The sequence below is a fragment of the Notamacropus eugenii genome, chromosome 2, assembly GCF_028372415.1.
Source record: "Notamacropus eugenii isolate mMacEug1 chromosome 2, mMacEug1.pri_v2, whole genome shotgun sequence".
Classification (NCBI taxonomy): Eukaryota; Metazoa; Chordata; class Mammalia; order Diprotodontia; family Macropodidae; genus Notamacropus; species Notamacropus eugenii.
This window is the reverse complement of record NC_092873.1, coordinates 51,647,234-51,667,822: the sequence shown is the minus strand read 5'-3', so window position 1 is coordinate 51,667,822 and position 20,589 is coordinate 51,647,234. Positions and strand designations below refer to the sequence as shown.

The window sequence follows — 20,589 nt, the reverse complement described above, 5'->3', positions numbered from 1 at the left end:
CCCAGGAATGCTGAGGACTGTGGAAATGAAAGCATGGCATCTCTCCCCTGCCAGCTGTCAGACAGCCGGGGATCTACTGGAATGGAAATTTCCTTTAATAAAGACAAATGTGTCACTTTGCAGTGCTCTTTTGAGTAGGGAAGAGAGTTTATGTAGGGCATGCAGCCCAGCACAGTGTTGGAGAAATACTTTTATTTATAAACTGACTGGTCTTGTACATCTATCACTGGCCTTAATGAATTATTCATGTGCCCTTCCTGAAAAGAACACTGTTGCCCATTTCACAGTTATAAAATTGAAGAGTATTCATTAGAAGAAAGCAAAGGGTACCCAAAGCAGCCCACATTGAGAAAGGCGAGGTGTGCATGTTTGAAAATCCAAATCCAGATAACGATTAGTCGCTGCTGTTTTTATCCAAAATTTTGTTGTTGAGTTGTTTGTGTCCGATTCTTCATGACATCGTTTGGGGTTTTCTTGACAAAGGTACTGGAATGGTTGGCCATTTCCTTCTCCAGCTCATTTTACTAATGCGGGAACTAAGGTAAATAGAGTGAAGTGATTTGCCCAGGGTCACACAGCTAGTAAATATCTAAAGCTGGATTGGATCTCAGTTCCTCCTGATACCTAGCTGCCCTTTTTATCCAGTTACTTTCCAACACAATTTGAACTCCAGGAGAGTAGAATTACCTTAATATCCCCATCACCTAGCACAAAGACTCATAGAAGGTTGCTTAATTGCTCGTGAAATGAAAATTGTATACTATGGCTTTAAATACACAGGAGCAGCCACTTTCTTCTTGGTTTGGGAAAGCATTGTAGACTTACACATTGTTGAGAGGAGGAGGAGAGAGGAAAGAAGATAGAATATTAGGCACACAAGGTTTTACTGGATCTGCCTTGTGGACAAGGGGTCAAGTCCTCACTTCTGCAACAGGTTTCAGTCAGTATGGTTTTTACTGGTTATTTTACCAACTATATAAAATAGGAGGAAATAAAAGCATTTATATGGGGCCTACTATGTACAGATATATCTCATTTGATCCTGATGACAACCCTTCGAAGTAGGTGCTGCTGTTACTATCCCCACTTTACAGATGAGAAAACAGGGTTAGCCACTTGCCCGAAGTCACATAGCCAGTAAATTTCGAACTGGGGGTCTTTCTGATTACAGCTCTATCCACAGTATACATTATTGTAACCCATGTTTGTACAGAATAGAGGTTTGCCAGTTGTGTGTAACTGTTTTCGAAGCATTTAACACCAAGCCTGACTGCAGGCTCCATCTGTGGAAAGGACTACACGGGACAAGGGGAGAGATCATTTTTTGGTAGGAAAGTGACTGCAGGATGTTGAGAGTATTGGGTTTTTTCCCCAGGACACTGAGGCCTCCCCCTGGTCCCACTGTTATTGGATGCAGTTCTAGAAATGCCGTGAATAGTAAAGAGACTAGAAAAGGGAAAGGCAAAGACCAAGCGATCCTTATCTGCCCATGAGGTACTAAGAATCTCTGAGGAAACTGAGCCCGTAACCAGTTAAGCAGCAGGTTACAAAACTAACCACAAGCACTGTCAGGCGTGCTACATTGTATCTGGTCTATCTGGCCAAGGCAGAAATCCTTCGGGTCGTGTCCCTGGGAAGAAAAGTGGATGCGTGGGTCCTGGGGGCCTAGCCCTGGCGCGGAGTTCAGGGCGCTCAGAACGTCCTAGTCGGTCCGGGTATGATCTCGGCTTTGTTGTCAGAGACTCTGCGGAGGGTGGGGGCGTGGGGGTGTGTGTGTGTGGGGGGGGGGGGGTTAAGAGAAGGTGCCCGGGTGGACACGATCAGTCCAGGGGTAGGCTAAAATGCCAGGAGGGGAGGGGAGGGGTCCCGGAGAGATGGTTCACGGAGGGCACCTGGGGGAGGCACCGAGGATAGACGGCTTAACTGGGAGGGCCCCAATCCAATTCCCTTATTTTACAGGCGAGGAAACCGAGCCACTCGGGTGGGGTGGACTGCGGGTATGACTATGGGTAGAACTACGTCGGTAGCTGGAAGTGGGATTCGAACCCAGGTCTTCCGATGCCCTTTGTCCTGTTTCTGGGGCTGAGTGGACACGGGGAGATGGGCGAGCTGAGACCCAGACCGAGGGAGATCTCTGGAAAGCGCTTGGCCCCCCCCCCCCCCCCCCCCCCCCCCAGTGCCCGGCACATAGTAGGGGCTCACTCAATGGCTGACGTAGACAGCGCTACACAAATGCCGGCCGCGGTTTCTCCCACGCAAGCACACCCACGCACGCGGACGTCCGCGGAGAGGGCTCTGCGCACCCTCCAGCGCTGCCCTCCGAGGCTGCGGCCCCGCCTCCGCTCCTGGCATCACGTGACCTCTCTTCACTCTCGGGGGCCTCCCCCCTCGCCTGCCACCCCACGTGACCGCGGCCGTCGTTGTCCTGGTAGCGGCTGCGTCGGGGGTGGGGGAGGTGGAGGAGGTGGCGAAAGCGGGAGGGAGAGAGGGAGGAGGAGAAGGAGGAGGAGGAGGAGGAGGAGGAGGAGGAGGAGGAGGAGGAGGAGGAGGAGGAGAAGGAGGAGGAGGAGGAGGAGGAGGAGGCAGGGAGCGGGAGGAGGGAGAGCAGAGCCGCGCCCCGGCTGCAGCGAGCCGGAGCCGAGGGCGGGGCGGCCGCTCGGTGAGTATGGGGGGCGCGGGGCGGGGGGCTATCACGTGCCCTGTGTGGGGGGAGAAGTGGGAGGGACCGGGGAACCCCCGCGGAGACTCGGCGCTACAACCCCCTCGGTCCCAGAAAGTCTCCCCAAGACGAGGGGGACCCCGCGGTGATGGGGGGCACTGAAAGATGACGAGGAGGAGGAGGAGGACCTGGTGAGGGCGGGGAAGACTCCCTATGGGGACGATCGGGGTGGGGTCCCGGGGGCGCCCGCAGCCGCCAGAAGCCCCTACCTGGACAACCAACCCCGGAGAGTTCGGTGCGCGGAGCCTGCTCTGGGAGCCTTGGTGTGGGGGGACCGGGGGCGGCAGGGATGCCACGTGGAGCTCTGCATTGAGGCGTGGGCTGGAGTGTGAGTGAGGGTGAGTGTGTGAGCGCATACACCTTCAGCTGACCGTGCATGCAAGTTCTCATAGAGAAACATCAGCTGTATGTGTGTGTGTGTGTGTGTGTGTGTGTGTGTCACCGCATGGATGCACTAATTGGGGAAGGATCTCTAGCTATGTGTGCGTGTGTATTCATCTCATCATCTCATGGATGAACTTACCTGAGGATCTGTCTCTGGCTATGGGTGTGTATATCTGCAGACATGTCACGGATGCACTTCCTGGAGAAGGATGTGTGTGTGTGTGTGTGTGTGTGTGTGTGTGTTTTGAATGTAGTTTTCCTGGAGAAGGATCTGCAGGACAATCCTGGTTGTCTCAGTGCCCACCCACGGGCTGCTGAGTGTCTCTGGGGAAATTGCTGCTGTGGTTCTGATAATGTTAATAGATTGACTGTGCTGCAGTAAGGTGGTGTTTCCCGATGGTAAAGGTTCATGATACCAAATTGACCAAAGATAATTCCCTTAGGTCCCTCCCAGGAGATGCTTAGTGCTTGGCCATGGTGAATGGGGAAGCCTGTTTCTGTGCTGGGTTGTAGGGGACAGCTGGCAGAAGCAGAAATTGGGGAGAAATGATTGTGTCCCTTGTTATTTCACTAGGACTAGCTGTGTAAAAGTGAGGGGTAGGCTGGGGGATGGGAACAGCCTGCAGAGGCTCTTCTGTCCATCCTGTTTGGTGTCTCCTGACCATCAGAACCCACAAAACCACCCACTCAAAAGCAATTTAATCTGACCAGACACTCTGCTTCACTGTCTTCTTACCGATTCCAAATTGGCAGACTGATTAAGGAAACGGGTTTACAAGGCTCCTCTCTTAGCACTTTTTCCCCACCTTAATGTCCAAATAGGGGTAGAGTCACTGCATTTACGTGGGAGAGCAACCCAAAGAAAAGAAGGTGGCAGTTCCTAATTAGGACGTTACTAGATTACATAGAGCTAACCAATAGTTAGTTGAGTTAGTTTCCCTGAACCCTCCCCAAAGGAAGAATATAGAATGCTTGTATCCAGTGCTATTCACAGGGAGTGTCAGTTACCTGTAATTGACCAAACATGGGCGAGGTACCTCAAACCCAGATGAAAAGAGCCTAAGTTTTTCAGCTGGGAATTACGTAAGTCATCGAGTTCTATTAAGATTGCCCCCCTTCTCTTTCAAAAAAAAAATTCTTCCTGAAACTACTGATTCTCTCCTGATAAGCAGTTTTTAAAATTGCAACTTGTAGATAAAAAGGAAAAAAACCATGAGTTTACTTTTCAAGTTATAGGCAAAAAAATAAAAGTAAAAACTCCAGACCCTCTTCTTTGCTCCTGCTGTTGGCATTTGTAAGATTCCCCTACCCCTCCTTAGCTCACCAGGGTCCAGAAACACTGATTTGTTTGTAATAGCCCTAAGCAGTCTTTTCATGTAGACTTTGTGCATTAGTATCTTGTGCCAAGTGAACTAACCACAAGGTGCCTGTGACCTTGAAGCTGACTCTACAGATGAATTAGTACTAATCATAGATAATTATATGCGCAGATTCGGTCCCTTTTGGTATATGGATAGATATCCTGAGGCAGCAAGTTAGATAAGGGTGTCAGCCTGGAGTTAGGAAGACCTGAGTTCAAATTCACCCTCAGACACTTATTAGCTGTGTGACTCTGGAAAAGTCATCCTGTGTGCTTCAATTTCCTCATTTGTCAAATGAGTCGGAAAAGGAAATGGCAAACTATTTCAGTCAGTATCATTGCCAAGAAAACCCCAAATAGGGTCATGGAGGGTCACAGAGAGTCACGCATGGTAAAACAGCTGAAGAACAACAGTGATACATATTCTGACCCTAAATTCCAGTTCCCCTGAAATCTCCATTTGGATTAGCAAGAGGTCCACAAGACCAAACCCTCTTACATTTAGTTCAAATCTGCAAAACCAAATTCACAATTGGTACCCCTCCCCTTGGTTGGCGCAGTGGATAGAGTGCTAGGCTTGGAGTCAGAAAGACTCATCTTCATGAGTTCAAATCTGTCCTCGGACACTAGCTAGGTAACCCTGGGCAAGTCACCTTAACCCTGTTTGACTCAATTTCCTGTAAAATGAGCTGGAGAAGGAAATGGCAAACCACTTCAGTATCTTTTCGAAGAAAACCTAAATGGGGTCATAGTCAAACAGGACTGGAAAAGAAAAAGGCTGACCACCACCATCTCTCTACCCAGTTTCCAATTGCATATTTCTCCTCAATATATGACTCTCCATCTAAAAGTCATTTTTTAACTCTGTGAAGACCTGCTCATGACTTTTAGCTATTCATAATGATAACCTTTTTGTTTTTAGTGTGTAAAATATACTGATTTAACCTAAAGCTTGATAAAAAGAAAATTTTATTGTAACATCATGGGAGGGATTTTCAACAGTCTATTGAAGAACAATTCACCCCTTGGATATACTGTTTTCTGACTCAGATGCCTTCCTTGAGAAGGTTGGTGCAGATATTTTAAAAGGACTGAAGATAATTAGTCTTGATTCTTCAGATCTGGGAGCATTTGGAAAAATAGTTTTAAATGCTGAGTAGGGAGTATCAGGTGTTGTTGGTATTATTCGAAATTCTCAACTGCAGACAGGTGCAAAATGTTAGGTTAGGCTTTAGGTCCTGGAATGGTTCCTTCCTTGGGGAGAGTTCAAGAAATTTTAAAGTAATCTTTCTATTCCATCTTTGTACTCCCACTTCTGCTTGGAAGCTCTGCAGGTATTCTAATCAGGCAGGTTCAAGAGCTGAAGTCAAGACGCTGCCAACAAAGCTAACGGTTTAATTCACTGGGATAGTGCCCTGTTGTGTAGGTCCAAGCTTCACCTTCTGCCCCTTCCAAGTTTAGACGGACCTCCCACGTCTTAACATGAAACCTGGTAGCAATAGGGCAGTTTGCTGTGACAGAAAGGGCATGGGAGTGGGTGTCCTAAGTCTTAGGTTCAGATCCAGACTCTGCCACATCTTACTAGCTGACTAACCTTGAGAGAATCACTTAACCTTGCATCTCAGTTTTTTTGTCTCTAAAATGGGAATAATTTACTGCCTGCCTCTTAACTCTATAAATGTGAGTTGTTATTAGGAAAGAGTTAGCTCTTTGCTTTTTTCTTGGTTGTTGTTTATCAGGTCACTTAGATACCACAAGGATGGGAACCATAGAATTACAGAGCTAGAGTTGTTGTGCCTTACAAATTTATTTCTGAAACATTTACTTGGTTTTTGTTGTCTTGTCCTGCATCCTTGGCTCCACTCAGAACATCAGTTTTCTCTTATTTCTTCCCCCAAGCCTTACTTCCACCATGAGTGCAGAGCTCAATGTCCCTGTGGACCCTTCCCCACCTGCTTGCTCCGAACCAGGTAATAAAGGGATGGATTACCGGGACTGGGTTCGTCGCAGCTACTTGGAATTGGTCACTTCTAATCATCATTCGGTTCAAGCCCTTTCTTGGAGGAAGCTCTACTTGAGCAGGGCTAAGCTCAAAGCTTCTAGCCGGACTTCCGCTTTATTGTCTGGATTTGCCATGGTGAGTTTTTAACTAATATCTTGGGATGGGGAGATGTTATCAGCAAGACTTTGTGTCTGCTGGGGTCCTTTGGTGCTTACTAAAGTCACAGACTGCCCTTGGCCTGCTCTGGCAGCCAAGAAATGCTTGCTAGGAGATTTTTGTCAATATCCTGAGTTCTGCAGAGGGTATGTGGGGAGAAACAAGATCAGGTTAAGATCAGGGTAAGGCAGGAAGTTTGGGCCATAGGGTCCTTCCTCACTCCCAAGTGCCCTTATTCTCATCCCCTCTGGCCCTGAAAACTACTTGTTGTCAGGAGGTCTGCCACTCTTTCAAACACTGTTACTATTTCCTGGGTGAGGATATGGTCAGTGCTCCATGTGCATGTTCACGAAACACAGTCCTCGCCAGATAAAGTTTCTCCTGCAAAGCCAGTGTTGATCCTGGGCCATGTGAGTGACCTCCTTTACTTGGTTTTGGAATATGAAAGATTGGAGTAGGAGCTGGGGGTCAGTTTTGCTGCCATGTTGGAAGAGTCCTGACTCCCCAAAAATGACCTAAGTGATGGTGGAGACCCATGATGCCTTGTTGGCAAAGTGATGGCCTCATACCTTGTGAATCATGAGAAAGTTCTGTTGAGCTCAGCAGGCCTGGATTAAGCACCTACTACATGCAGGCACTGTATTGGCTGCTGGGGATGAATGGGCAAGCTCTCTGAAAGCTAATATTCCACTAGGGAAATATAGGCTGTATCCAGAGATGTACAAATGAGGTTCTTGGGGGAGGGAGACGTGGACAGTGTTGAAGACAGCATCTGCCATGATTTCTGATGCCTTGGAAGGATATCTATCCATCTTGAAGGGAGCTGAAAAGTTAGCTTCCAAGGAGTGTTAGATATATGATTTTATATGGTAGTTTTTGAAGAAGTCCAGCCAAATGGTTCCATTTAATAGAGTCCCAGGACCTGGAAATTCCTTATTTTATGTATCAGGAAAAGACTGGAGGCCAAAGAATGTTGCTTTCCCAGATGTTGGGCAGTCTGTTTCCCCAACTCACAGACTGTACACCCAAGCAGAGAATCAGAAGAAAAGTTATAAACACCAAGTGGTTTATGAAGTTACAGGTTTAGGATTACTTCTGGAGAAGTTGAGTCACAAGAATAGCGTTCAAATTTATTGGGTTCCCATCTGTGAAGCATCTGCTGTGTGCAAGCCACTACCTTTGGGGATGAGGACACAGGGACAGAACATTCTCTTCTCTTCCATTAGGGCCATGAAGTTAGGGGTTTGTGTTTGAATCTCACCTCCACAAATTATGCCCTCAAGTGACTTTGGACAAGCCACACACCTCCAGCCTCTTGTCCTCTTCGGTCTTTGATAGCCCATAGCCCTCAAGGCCTTACAGCTCCAGAGCTGTCATCAGTGACACTGGACCAGGTACACAAAGTGAGCATGATGGCATTTGGGCAGCATCAGGGAGTGTCAGGACTTTTTAGAGAAGGCTGAGCAGAGTCTTAAAGGAAAACAGGGATTCTGAGAGGAAAGGATTCTGAGAGGAAGTACATTCCAGACTGAGAGCGCACAGCCTGTGCAAAAACACAGAGGTGGAAGATGGAGTGCTAGTGATGTTTGAGGAATATTTGGCTGATGCATAGAGGAAGACATGAAGTGGAATTATAGGAACTGAGACTGGGATGGGAAGTGGGAGCTAGATTGTGGAGAACCTGAAAAGTCACACTGAGGAGTTAGTTAATCTTTTGTCCGATGTGCAATAGAGTGAACAGGCTCAGCCTGTGCCTTGGGGAGATGAGTTCTGTAGGTGGATTGGAGAAGGAAGAGCTTGGTGATTTTAGTCCTCCAGGTAGGAGATGGTGAGGGCTAGAACTATGGTGAGTCTGAGTGGAGAGAAAGGGAGGAATGTAAGCAGTGTTGTGGAGAAAGAATTGATGACACTTGGCAACCGATGGCAGAAGGGGACAAGGGCCAGGGAAGAGCCAAGAGTGACTCAGATCACAGGCTTCCTTGTCTACAAGGACAGCTGTCCCCAATGGAAAGGAGAGTTTGGAGGAGGGGCCAGTTGGTGGAGAGAAGATCATTGGAGCATTAGGAACGGACTTTAGAGATCATTGAGTCTTACCCACTCATTTTACACACAAGGAAACTGAGGCCTGAAGTGGGGGATTGACTTGCCTAGGGACACGTAGGTAGGACATGTCAGTGCCAAGATGCGAAGCCAGGTCTTCCTGTTATCACTCTCATTCTTGATGCTGGATCAATACTCTCAGGAAGCTGGGACTCACACTGAGGCATGGCCACTCACTTCTTGGGCTCAGTTCCTGGGATGGAGCCCTTGAAATGACCCTTGGAAAACAAATGGGCTAGCATTGGCTATGCCAGCCCTGCTCTGGACAGAGCTTGGGGGACATCTGGGAGGACTTGCTGCAGTGAGGCAAGGCTGGAGGTCAGGAGAGACATTAGGCTGCATGTAGCATTTTCAGTTTCCCATCATCCTGCCCTGGGCCCTCTGTACTCCCTCGTGTTGACCTCATCAGCTGTCTGGATTTAACCATCATCTCTGCCCAGATCCATCTAGCCAGCCCTGGTCTCTCCCCTGAGCTGGTGAACCCTTCACATTAGGCAGAAGTCTCAAAGACAACTTAAACTCAGCATCACTAAAACTGTATCCAGTTCTGCAAAAAAAGGACATTTCTGCCTTCCTGCTGTCTCTGGCACTGAATCCTCTCCTCTCACACAGCTCCCAGCTGAGCTCACTGTAGCAGTCTCCTTGTGGGCCTCCCCACTTGAGGCCATCCTCTATAAGTATAGACTGGACTGTGTGACTCCCCATGCAACAAGCTCCCATGGCTTCTTGTGGCCTCTAGGATTAAACATAACCCCTTCTGTTACAGCTTGGCCTCAGCCCCATCTTTCTGGGTTTCATTGGACATTATTGTCCCTCCTCCACCATTCAGTTTGTCAAACCATCCTTCTCTCTTTTCCTCACCCATGACATCTCACCTCCTATCTTTGTGCCCCTGCATCTGGGTGTCCCTCATGCCTGGAAGGCATTCCCTCCTGGCCTCCCTGCCCCTTCTGGTGCCCAGACCTCAAAGTCTGCCTTGGAGTGAATCATTTTGTCTGTGTCTATATATCTGTATCTATATATCGATGTTTACATGGATCCTGATACTCTACAGAGAGTATGTGTGTGTGTGTGTGTATGCCCTTTGGGCATAGTTCCAAATTGCTTTCCAGAATGGTTGGATCAGCTCAAAGTTCTACCAGCAGTGAATTAGTGTTCCAACTCTCCCGTATTTTCTCCAACATTTATCATCTTCCTGTTTTGTCATGTTAGCCAAGCTGATAGGTGTGATGTGGTACCTCAGAGTTGTTTTGATTTGTATCTCTCTAATCAATAGTGATTTAGAGCATTTTTTCATATGACTATAGATAGCTTTAATTTCTTCCTCTGAAAACTACCTCTTCATATCCTTTGACCATTTATCAACTGGGAATAAAGCAGCACTTCTTAAACTGTGGGTTCAGGACCCTACAGTTTAAGAAGCACTGAAGGGGTCAGGAGTGGAAAAAGTTTAAGCAGCCTTGGTCTAAATACCCTAGGAACGGGAGCATGACAGATGCTCTCTTCATGTCCACTAGGCCCATTGGTTGCACTGGGCCAACTCCAAAGTGCCCCCTTTGTTCTGCAGGTGGCCATGGTGGAGGTACAGCTGGAGATGCAGTACCAGTACCCCCAGATGCTCCTGATTGCCTTCAGTGCCTGTACCACGGTGCTGGTGGCGGTCCACCTCTTTGCCCTCCTCATCAGCACCTGCATCCTGCCCAATGTGGAAGCCGTGAGCAACATTCACAACTTGAACTCCATCAGTGAGTCCCCCCATGAGCGCATGCACCCTTACATCGAGTTGGCCTGGGGATTCTCCACAGTTCTGGGGATCCTCCTCTTCCTGGCAGAGGTGGTGCTCCTGTGCTGGATCAAATTCCTCCCTGTGGACTCAAGTGTGAAAGATGGGCCCAACTCCAAGTCAAGGCCAACTAGCCAGACAGGTTGGCAGGCTGCCCTGGTATCTACCATCATCATGGTGCCGGTGGGCCTCATCTTTGTAGTGTTCACCATTCACTTCTACCGTTCCTTGGTCCGACACAAAACAGAGCGGCACAATCGGGAGATAGAGGAGCTTCACAAACTGAAAGTCCAGTTGGATGGCCACGAGAGGAGCTTGCAGGTCGTGTGAGTAGCTGGACACGCTGGGGGGAGGGGGATGTCCTTGTCAAGGGCAAAGAAGCTGGAAATAAAATAGGCATTTTGTTCACAGGAACACAATAGTTGCTTGAATTTTTTGGAATATTAAAAGTCCAGATTGTTAATTCCTGTTTCTGTGAGGCTGCTTGAGACACTGCCAGATAGATCAAGACCAAAATTTTGTTCAGTCTCAATACAATGATAATCTGTGGGAAATTATCCCTGAGATTATGGAAATATTTTAAAATAAGAAACTGTTGCCAAGAACAGTAAGTTTCCCTCTCCCTTCCCATCTAACAAAAGTAAACTATTTTAGGAGGTAAAGAGACCAGCCTCCTTGGGCATGGGGATGCATGGAGTTCATGATCTTTCCTGACCAAGAGTCTCAGTGGTGAAGTGGCTGCACAGTTGCCCTTTTCCTACAAATCGCCAACAAGGAATGATCCAGGACAGAGTCTGGGGCTGTGCCTTCCTTCCTTGCCTCTTGCTGTAGCCTCTATATCACAGGGAGGGAGGGCAGAGAGGATGTACCTAGAACCCCAAATTCTTGAGCCCTTAGAGAAGCTCACCCTTTCAGGAGGCTGTGCAGATGTGATCTCAGAGCAGGCAATGCAAGCTGCCTAAGAAGCAGTGTCTGCCATCTGCTCCCTTGCCTGGGTGCTGGTGGCACCATCTGGGCAGTGAGGGATGGGAGGCTTATTCCCGAGGACTCACCAAAGCTGCCTCTTACCCCATGTTCCCTGGTGCATTTCCTGCTCTTGCCTGCTGCCCTGCAGCATTTGGAGATCACATCTTGGGCAAGCACCCCAAAGTTGTCTTATCCTAGCCACTGGGAGGCATCTTGTCTGACAAGAAAACTGTATCTGGTTCCTACAGTCGGGGAGACAGGTCTTCACAGCAGACCCAAGGCTAGATATTTCTAGTCTTAAAGGATGGCACCCCAAGGGTCCTATCACCCTCTCTGGATCACAAGCTCTTCACAGTTGGAAGGGACCTCTCTTAGAGGTCACTGAGACTTCCACTTACAGTCTTGCTCTTACCTCCTCATTCTTATCTGGGCCCTGGATCAGGACTTGCCAGCCTGAGCTCAGGCCCAGATTGGCTCTCTGGCTCAGTGGGAACCATTGAAACTTCCCATGAAGACCCAGGCCTTGGTTTCACTTCTGTAAAATGAAAGGGTTGACCTAAAGTGCTCACCAAGAACCCTTCTGTGATCATCTGTCAGAGGCCAATGATCTCTGGCAGGGTTCTTAACCCGAGTACACAGATACCTGAGGAGAACTTGGACAGGAGGAAATTACATCTGTTTTCACTGTAACTTCTAACTGAAATTTAGCATTTCTTTCCATTGTAAATTTTTTAAAAACAAATTGGCTTAACCAGACTGCCCAAAGGGTCCCTGACACAAGAGACACGCCTATCTCACATCCTCTGAGAAGAAAAGGCCCAGTGGGAGGAAGAATCAGTGACCTTGTGCGCCATTGCCTCAGGTCACAGTGTGGCATGTCGGGGCATCTCTGAGTTAAAAGCTTTCGAAGGACTGGTCTTCGCTGTCTTGACATGAAAGAGGCTGTAATCTCAGAGGGATGCTTTTTGTTTGTTCTTACAGATGATAGTGGAGTTCCCTGAGCCCCTTCCTTAAGCAGTTTTCTAATCTCTAATGGCAACTTAATAGAATAACTTTTAAGAGCCTATACCATCTCTGCTGTAAAATCCTTAAAGGCCTAAGACATGACACACTCTTGTCAACAATATTAAAAACGTAACCTCGAAATGTGAAGAACTTTTTTGTGAGGTAGGTAGGGAATTCCTTAACAGAAGTTGTTGCTGTGATGTTAAAGAAGATCATGACTTGCATCCAGTCCTTCATCCAATCATAGAGGTGACCCTGAGTTTTTGAAGACCACAGCAGCAGCCCAGCCTGCCTGCCTGACCAAGCCAACAACAGTGGCCACCACCTGGTGGCACTCGGCCAAGGCAGTCATGGAGAAATCCCATCTCGTTTAGCTGAAGACAGAACTTAAATACTTGTACAATGCTCTCTCTGCATGCTGTTTAGACATTTTCTCTTTAACGTGTTTTTGGTGAATCTGTTCCCCTAATCGTGTTGGATATGTTTGATTTACTGTTGTAAGCCCTGTAAAAATATGTAAGTTGAGATCCTTGTACGAAGACAGCTTTGCAGTTTGTGACGTGAAGCATGAGGAGCTAAGAGGGAGGAGATCTGGCTCTTCCACAGAGGAAGGTAGAGGGACTTAATGTTGTGACAATGGAAAGGCTGTTCCTGGGGCCTCCTGTTCTTATCTAGAATTCCTGGCTCATTTGCCGATGCGCTAAGAGGCAGGCGGGCTACAGCTTGAGCTTTAACCTTCTCTGCTGGTCTGGTTGGATGGCTCTGACCTGCTACAGAAAGGGCTTCCAGGCTTTAAAAAAAAAAAAGCCATCCATTTTCTGACCCAGTTCAGAGCAGTTGTTATAAAACTTATTGTTGTGTAGACTTTTGAGTTGGACCTATCTAGTAATAAATATGGGAAGAAAAGCAGCAATGTGTCAAAGAGGCATGGCGTCCACCACGGGGGGCTTAGGAGTTAGGGGACCAGGGTGGGCTCCTCTGGCCTCTTTTGTCTGTGATGGTTCCCAGGGTGTTGTTCAGAGGTGAAGAGCTGATGTGCAGAGATGCGACAGCACATGGAATTGACCACAGTTGTGTCTAGAGAACTATGAATATTTCTAACTAAAGTGACCAGATTAGGTTGGGGAGGAACTTTGGTGGGTGCTTTGATGTGAGTTCTCAAAAGCTGGACATTGTTTAGGGAAGGTCTCACAAGAATATGACAGGGGCTGACCCTTTGTAGTTGCCTGACTGCTCTGGAGGCTCAGGGATATTGCTGGGTCCCACACTGAGGAGCATAGGGGTCTCCCTGCACTTGTTCCTCCTGAACTCAAATCCAGGCTCAGATCCCCTGTGGCACAGGAAGCAGGCTGGCCTATTATTACCTAATTAACTCCTGGCCACTAGGGCACTTTCTCTGTCCTAGCCTTCATGGTTTCTGTCAAACCTTGACATCCAAACACTTTGAGATGACTGAATATAGAGCACCTCCACTGAATATTTGGCACTAAGTTTCAAAATTCACTCTTTCCTATTGCAGTCATCAAGAAGGCCAAATGTTTTTAAGCATCCAGAGAAAAATAATTTTTCTAGTGAGAGCTCTTTGACAACAGAATGATCCAACTTCAGAGGCAGAAAGGTGGCCCTTGGACAGACATTTGTACCCTCCTTTGGGTGGCTCTAGTCCTCAATGCGTGGGAATCATGTAAAGCATATATTGTATATAATCCCTCTCTCATAGGGGCTGAATAAATAACTGAAGCTATAAAAAGCTTGTCCCATTTTGTATAGTAGATCAAGACCTCCATAGAATTGCATGGATGGATGTGACCTTAGGAAGCCATTAAGCCCATCCCCTTGGGTCCAAGAAGTGACTGACTATTCACCATAGGAACATTCATGCTTCTCTTAAGGATCCCCAGATCATCCTTCCTACTTACAAGTCTTTTGCCTGACTGCCTTAAAAAGACTCAATTCCTATTGTTCAAGGAGGGACATCTCACCTCTCAAGGTGAGATGACCCCCCCCCCCCCCAGAAAAAAGCAATTAATGTAATAACTATGCTTGACTTAAACCTAGGACATCTTCACCCCTTTATCTGGGACTGCAGGGGAAGGGACTGACATTCAAGTCTATGGGTATGGAAGAAAGAACAGAAGAGCTGCTATCTAGCTGGTGGGATTGGGGCGTGAAGCCTCTCTCTTTTCCAACCCAGCTGAAGAGGAGCAAATAGTCACCTCCATGACTGACCTAGGGATAAGCCCCACTGACTTGGGTCAGATTCATTACATATAATTTTATAATAGGCAAAGTTGTTTGAGGCTACACTTTTCAGGACTGGCAGCTAGAATAGAAAAAGCCCCAGACCATGTCAGAAGACCTGGGTTCAAGTTCTGACTCTCCCCGTCTGCTCCTCATTTCCTTCTCCTTTAAAGAAGGGGGGGAGGGGTTGGACTAGGTTTCTCCAAGGGCCTTCTTCACTCTGACATTCTGATTCTAACCTGTATTTTGGGAATTCAGGGCTCCTCCCCACAGATTTCCACACTTGTTGAAAATCCAGAGTAGTCACTGTGCTAGGGTGCTGCTCCTCTCTGAGTGACTTTGTTTTCGGTTCAGTTTTAACAGCCATTCTTGCAGCTACAGAATTTGGGTGATTTTCAGTTCATGACTTTTAGACTCTTAGTAGAATAACGTTGACTTGGCTCATGGTCTCAATGCTGCTATCGAATGCCATCTTTCCAAAGAAAACACATCAACACTTTGGCTGTCACTTTGGCGTGACCTCGACTAGAATAAACCAAGCTGATTAAAGGTCTGGGTTGTGACCTGTTTCTCCAACCGCAACCACCGACACATGCTGGGCTGAGCCCACAGCTCCAGAGCGGGCCCAGCCTTTTTCCCATGGGGAAGGAGGGGAAGGTGAGGAGGCCAGTAACTATTTGGTTTTTTATACTCCCCTCCCCCCAAATAGCCCCCTCTGAATATAAGGGGACCTTAGGTAAGAGGAACAGGTGGGTTTATTACCTTTAGTGGTATAGCTCCTGACGTCACTTCAGCCTAGGTCTAAGCTGGACTGTAGTCTGGGATGATGCCCATCTAGCCTGCAGGATGACAGAAACTGCTAGTTCCAGGATAATCAAGGACAGGGGGTCTTGACTTAGTTTGTGGCACTGACCCCTTACAACCATGTTTTTAAATGCATAAGGTAAAACAGAGTGTTACAAAGGAAACTAATTTTGTTGAATACAACAAAATAGCCAAAAATGTCTTTAAAAATTCAGACCCTAGATTATGAGCCCCTATTCTGGATTTTGCCCCCTAGTTCACTGTTCCCCCCCCCCCCCCCCCCCCCCCCCCCGCAAGTCACTTAAAACCTGTGTTGACCTGACCTCTAGAACTAGTTTGGCTCCCCTGGGGTCTTATAGGCTGGGATTGAGCTAGATTCCCTGTGACTATTTCAGTCTGGAAGAACCCCTAGGGGGTTCTTGCATGGGAACTGGAATACCCTTACAGTGTTGGGCAAGGGAACAGAAGTACCCTTGCCAGGTTGGACAGGGGAACTAAAGAATCACATCTTGATTTGAGAAATTCTCATTGGTTAGCCTGTGCCCAAATTTAGAATCCAAAGCAAATAAACTATTTTCTGAAGTCATCTGGAAGGGAAGGCACAAGATAAGATGAATTATCATGTCCTTATATCAAAATGTACTGTTAAAATGGAATGACATTCTTTAGAAGCCACGAGGAAGTAGTAGAGATAAACTAATGGAGAGAGCTCTTTATAAACTGTTGGCTGTAATTCCAGCTCTGCTGTGGATTAGTTGGGGGACCTTACATTTGTCTGGGGATGAAATCTCCCTACCTGGTTAAGTGAGGGCATTGGAATGAGTGACCTTTAAGGTATCTCTCAATTCTAAAATTCTTTTTCAATATAGAATTTTGTATTATTTATTGCAGTTTGAGTTCATAAAAATATAACTACCAACTTGGAAAATGGGTATGTTAAACCCAACAAATCTATAGAAACATGGTACGTGATTAGATGTGACAGCCTTCTGGTATGAGAATGTACTGATACCCAGTATGTGCTTGCTCCCCAGATGCCCATGTTAAATTAAAACTGAAGTGGACAGAAGGACACAACCCAGTGATGTCCCAGCCACTTTGGGTTTCTAGAACCCGAGGAATTCTGGAGGGCTACCTCCTCAGAGTTCGGCATCCTAGGGCAGCCAGGGGGTTGGGCTTGCATGGAGTTCGGCAGGCCTCACCATGGCTTGTCCCCAGAAAGAAGTTAGGTCTGAGCCCCATTATTAACTTCCAGTTTCTCTGCTGGGCAGACATCCTCACTGTTAAGCAGTGAAAATCAAACTGGTTCCAGCCACCTTCTTGTGTGCAGAGGGTGGCATGGGTGGTACCATCTGGCACATAGGAGCATTACTAATACTGTCCTACAGCAATGTGAGAACGTCCACATCTCCTAACAAGAAACTCTGCCCAGGCACGTGGGCTCTGCCCTCTAGTGAAAGCTTTTCATAACCAGGGCATTCCTTTTGTTGGGTCTTGTATAAGGATTCTTCTGAACCCTAGGTAGGCCTCTCCCAACCCCTGCCCAAGGGAAGGCTGCCCAGCCCATGCTGATGGGTGTGGTCTCAGACTAGGGGCATTGCACCAGCAGCAAATCTGTCATTCAAATGACTGAGGTCAGGCAGTTCAGACTTCTATCGCCATCTTAGAACTTAAAAAAATAGACATTTAATGACATAAATCATCTTTTCATGGAATGTTGTGTATATTTAGAATGATGTCACTAGTCTTACATTGATTTGGTTGAGGTAGATATAATTAGTTAGGGGCCTTTTTAACTAAAGGAAACATTCATAGGCCAAGGTCCACCAAGAACAGGATCAGATCTTCTCAGCTGAGTTGGGACAAGGGTGTGCTGTGAGCTCCCGGCAGCCTGGCTGCTCTTGGGCAGCTGCAGCCTCAGTGGGACAGACTTCCCCAGCACAGACCCTCAAGGCCCTCAGCCTTACTTTTCCCCCAGAACAAAAACAATGAAAGGTGAGAATTCCCCAAACTGCTCTGACAATGGAGCAGGACTCGATGGTGCCACGTTTGGCTTCCGGGTTTCAAGTGTGCTTTTCTTAAAACTGTGTGTTTTCAGGATCAGTAGCGCTGTTGGGTCCTGGACTCATTTCTTGACAAATCTGGGTACTGGCTCCCTTTCTCTAGAACTGTCACACAGGTTTTCCTTGGAATGACAGAGCTATTTCCAGGAGTTCCTGCCCTAGTTCTTCCTGCTTTCCTCCAGGACAGAACTCAGCTGACAGTTCTCGGAAGGTGGCACAGATTCGGTGGCTTTCAATGTGCTGGCGGTGGATGGCATGTTTCCACTGATAGCGGGCAGCCCCAAACAACACGAGCAGGGACCTGGCGGGTAAGTGAATGGCCACTTCCACAAGGTCACACGGAACAGATCTCCAGGTGCTCTGACCCTCCTCTGGGTCTCCCATCTTTGTGTCATTGGGCAAGGAGTTCCCTGTTCCCTGCTGGGACACAGAGAGTAACTGAAGTCTCTCATCTGAATCCCGAGACATAGATAGGACTGTTGGTGAGAGCAGATTGAGGCTGACTAGCCGCTCTCCCCAGAGCCAGGAGTCATCCAAGTGGGGGTCGATTGCAGAGCCTCGTTCAGGGTGGTAGTCCAAGTTACACTGTTCAACTGGAAGGAACCTCTCCAGGATGGGGTGAACCCCCATCCTCTGCACAATTTCCCGACTGAAGCTGGGCAGGCCATCAAAGCTGCCAGGTTTCAGCTTCTGTTTCCTAAAATTGACTCTGGGGCCATAGTCCTATAGAAAGGGGAAAACAGAAGAGGGCAAGGAAAAAGGAATGGTGATTTTCACTTAAAAAAAAAATTTCACAGCCAGCAATTTCCTTATCAAACAAATCTGAAGTAAGTGCCTAAGGAGTTGAACAAAGATATCCAGGTAGAATGGATTTCTAACTCAAATGTCTGTAGGCCTAAACTAGCCATGGTTCAATGACAGCCACTGAGCCCTGTATCTGGGGGCCACCAGTGCTCCCCTATCTGTGCTATGGGGCTTGAGCTCCCTGCACACCTTGGGAGATGGTCTCTGGGGGCTGCTCTGGCCAAAATAATTGCCACTTGATGAGCCCTCCAGTGAGCTGATTCCCCAGACAAATGGTGTTTCTAGCTGGACACCTTTCTGGCTTGGTAGGATCCACCTGAGCTTGGGCTTCTGCTGAAGAAGACTTCAGGGGAGGGCGTTGTTATCGGTACACAACACAGCTGGGAAGTGCTATAACACAGCAAGATGAACACTAACGGCAGAAGGGGATAGCAACTTCCATCAACCACCTGTGGCTGGTTCCATTTGCCACAGAAACAATTCTGCAAATGGTGATGCATAGGCTGTACCTGTTTCCTTCTTCCAGACTGTGAAAGTTTCCAGTCATCTTGATCCATTAACCGAACCAGTTCAGCTTCCTCCTCAGCACTAACAAAGTTTTTTATCAGAGATACTCCTGGGAAAGGAAAAGCCCAGCCAGCAAATTCTGATTTCTCTGTTCCTACAGCCAAACCCGTTTCTGAACAGTAGATGAAATGGGCTGTCTTCTGCAGAGGAAAAGACAGAAGCAAGGTCCTGGAATGAGCAAGTTTCATTTTCAGGGGTCAAGTCTCCATGATCATCTTCTGTCCTCACCAGGGAAGGAAGGAAACAAGCACTCATTAAGCACCTTATACCTCATTTGATCCTTACCTTGGGAGGGAAGTGCTATTATGATACCCATTTTACAGAAGAAGAAACTGAGGCAGACAGGTGAAGTGGCTTGCCCAGGCTCACAGAGCTAGTGTCTGAGGCTGGATTTGAATTCACTGCTCTGTTCCCAGCCATCCCTGGGTAGATAATCTCAATCCCATGTTCTTTTTCCTGAGAAGCTGGAAGTTTAACAATCTATTTCTCTCTCCCCGGTTCCTGGGTTCTAGCATATCCAAGTCTCTCCTCCTCTGCCCATTGCCTGCTCCCCCTCTATCACTGCCCCCCAGCCACCAGCCCCTCCTGACTCAGTGTTCCCTGCAGCCCCGGGGCCCCCAGTTTCACTGATTCTTCTTTTCCCTCCTCCCCCATTCTTTCTTCCAGCCCAGGCCCATAACTGTTTCTCTTTTAGGCAGGAATCCTGAGGGTCTTCCCCTCCCAGTTTGATTTGGTTTTTTTGGATTAAAGAGGCCATCCCTTGAGTAACTTAAAGAAGCCTATTCACTGAATGGGTGTAGAAGTGAGAATGCTAGAAGACCTTAGCCTGAAAGGGCCAGGGTCTCCCAGTGCATCCTGGGCCATCTCCAGTCCTCCGGACCAACATCAGGCCACTGGACCCAGATGGCTCAGGAGGAGAAAGTGAGGCTGGTGACCTGCGCAGCCCTCCCTCCCTCAGACCAAAGTCAGCTGCAAGTCATGTCACCATCTTGATGTCACGGTCCTCTTAGAAGGAAGGACGAACACAACCATCGGCCCTCCCAAGACTCCCCCGAGAGGCCCCGCAGGAATCCCATCCTCGCTGACCCGGACCGCACAGACGCGTGCCCGTCCCACCACACGGTGCAGCCTGGTCACGGGGGCGGCCTTGGAGGAGGGGGGCCGTCCGGCGGGGCCCAGCAGCGCCCGAGGACGGCTCCCACCGGCAGTGGGGACTAGAATGGGCAGGGCCGCCCGTCCCACGCCGCTCATCGGGGCGGCAGAGCGGAGACGGAGCACCGCAGGAAGGACAAGGGCCCCAAGCCGGGCTGGCGGCGGCCGCCAATTTCAGGGCTCTCGGCCTCGGTCTGCCCGTCTGTGAAATGGAGCTGACGACGTCTCCGCCCCCACGAAGCCCCTGGGGTGAAGAGCCCCGCCCGAAGCCACACAAGTAGGGGGGTGCCCGCCCAGGCCCAGGCGCCCCTCCCCACCGACTCCCACCTGTGGGGGCAGGGCTCCGGGCACGCCGCCGCCTCGCTCCCGCTCGCACAGCAGGCAGGTCCGGACTCCTTTGCAGCCGCAGCCTCGAGGCCGCGCCCCGCAGCCGCTCCGGCCCCCGCCGCCCGCAGCCGCCATGCCGGTGCCCGGAACGCCGCC

General features: G+C 48.5%; 3 protein-coding genes and 1 long non-coding RNA gene across 13 annotated transcripts; 1 reads left to right on the top strand and 3 right to left on the bottom strand.

Annotated features, from left to right (window-relative positions):
- Window positions 1-175: 175 nt before the first annotated feature.
- Window positions 176-3,075, bottom strand: LOC140525174 (uncharacterized). 3 transcript variants are annotated; one of them, XM_072640295.1, is made up of 3 exons: window positions 2,203-3,075; window positions 1,558-1,630; window positions 176-536 (listed from the first exon to the last, which is right to left on the bottom strand). In XM_072640295.1, exon 1 carries the CDS (start codon window positions 3,073-3,075, stop codon window positions 2,203-2,205), a length of 873 nt encoding a protein of 290 aa, XP_072496396.1. In that variant the 3' UTR covers window positions 176-536; window positions 1,558-1,630. The 3 variants fall into 3 exon arrangements, with proteins under 3 accessions (XP_072496396.1, XP_072496398.1, XP_072496397.1); XM_072640297.1 differs by lacking the exon at window positions 1,558-1,630; XM_072640296.1 differs by lacking the exons at window positions 176-536; window positions 1,558-1,630 and adding an exon at window positions 1,655-1,744.
- ORAI2 (ORAI calcium release-activated calcium modulator 2) lies at window positions 1,561-10,967 on the top strand. 8 transcript variants are annotated; one of them, XM_072640304.1, is made up of 3 exons: window positions 1,561-1,715; window positions 6,363-6,600; window positions 10,289-10,918. In XM_072640304.1, the coding sequence occupies exons 2-3, from the start codon at window positions 6,376-6,378 to the stop codon at window positions 10,832-10,834; spliced, it is 771 nt and encodes a 256-aa protein (XP_072496405.1). In that variant the 5' UTR covers window positions 1,561-1,715; window positions 6,363-6,375; the 3' UTR covers window positions 10,835-10,918. The 8 variants fall into 8 exon arrangements, with proteins under 8 accessions (XP_072496405.1, XP_072496401.1, XP_072496400.1 ...); XM_072640300.1 differs by lacking the exon at window positions 1,561-1,715 and adding an exon at window positions 2,298-2,428; XM_072640299.1 differs by lacking the exon at window positions 1,561-1,715 and adding an exon at window positions 2,527-2,659.
- LOC140525179 (uncharacterized) lies at window positions 10,010-15,511 on the bottom strand. Its single transcript, XR_011973949.1, has 2 exons — window positions 15,479-15,511; window positions 10,010-10,885 (listed from the first exon to the last, which is right to left on the bottom strand). It is a non-coding gene; the product is annotated as an uncharacterized lncRNA (long non-coding RNA).
- A 1,711-nt stretch (window positions 15,512-17,222) lies between these two features.
- On the bottom strand, window positions 17,223-20,568 carry ALKBH4 (alkB homolog 4, lysine demethylase). Its single transcript, XM_072640294.1, has 3 exons — window positions 20,434-20,568; window positions 18,897-19,094; window positions 17,223-18,306 (listed from the first exon to the last, which is right to left on the bottom strand). The coding sequence occupies exons 1-3, from the start codon at window positions 20,566-20,568 to the stop codon at window positions 17,692-17,694; spliced, it is 948 nt and encodes a 315-aa protein (XP_072496395.1). The 3' UTR covers window positions 17,223-17,691.
- Window positions 20,569-20,589: the final 21 nt, after the last annotated feature.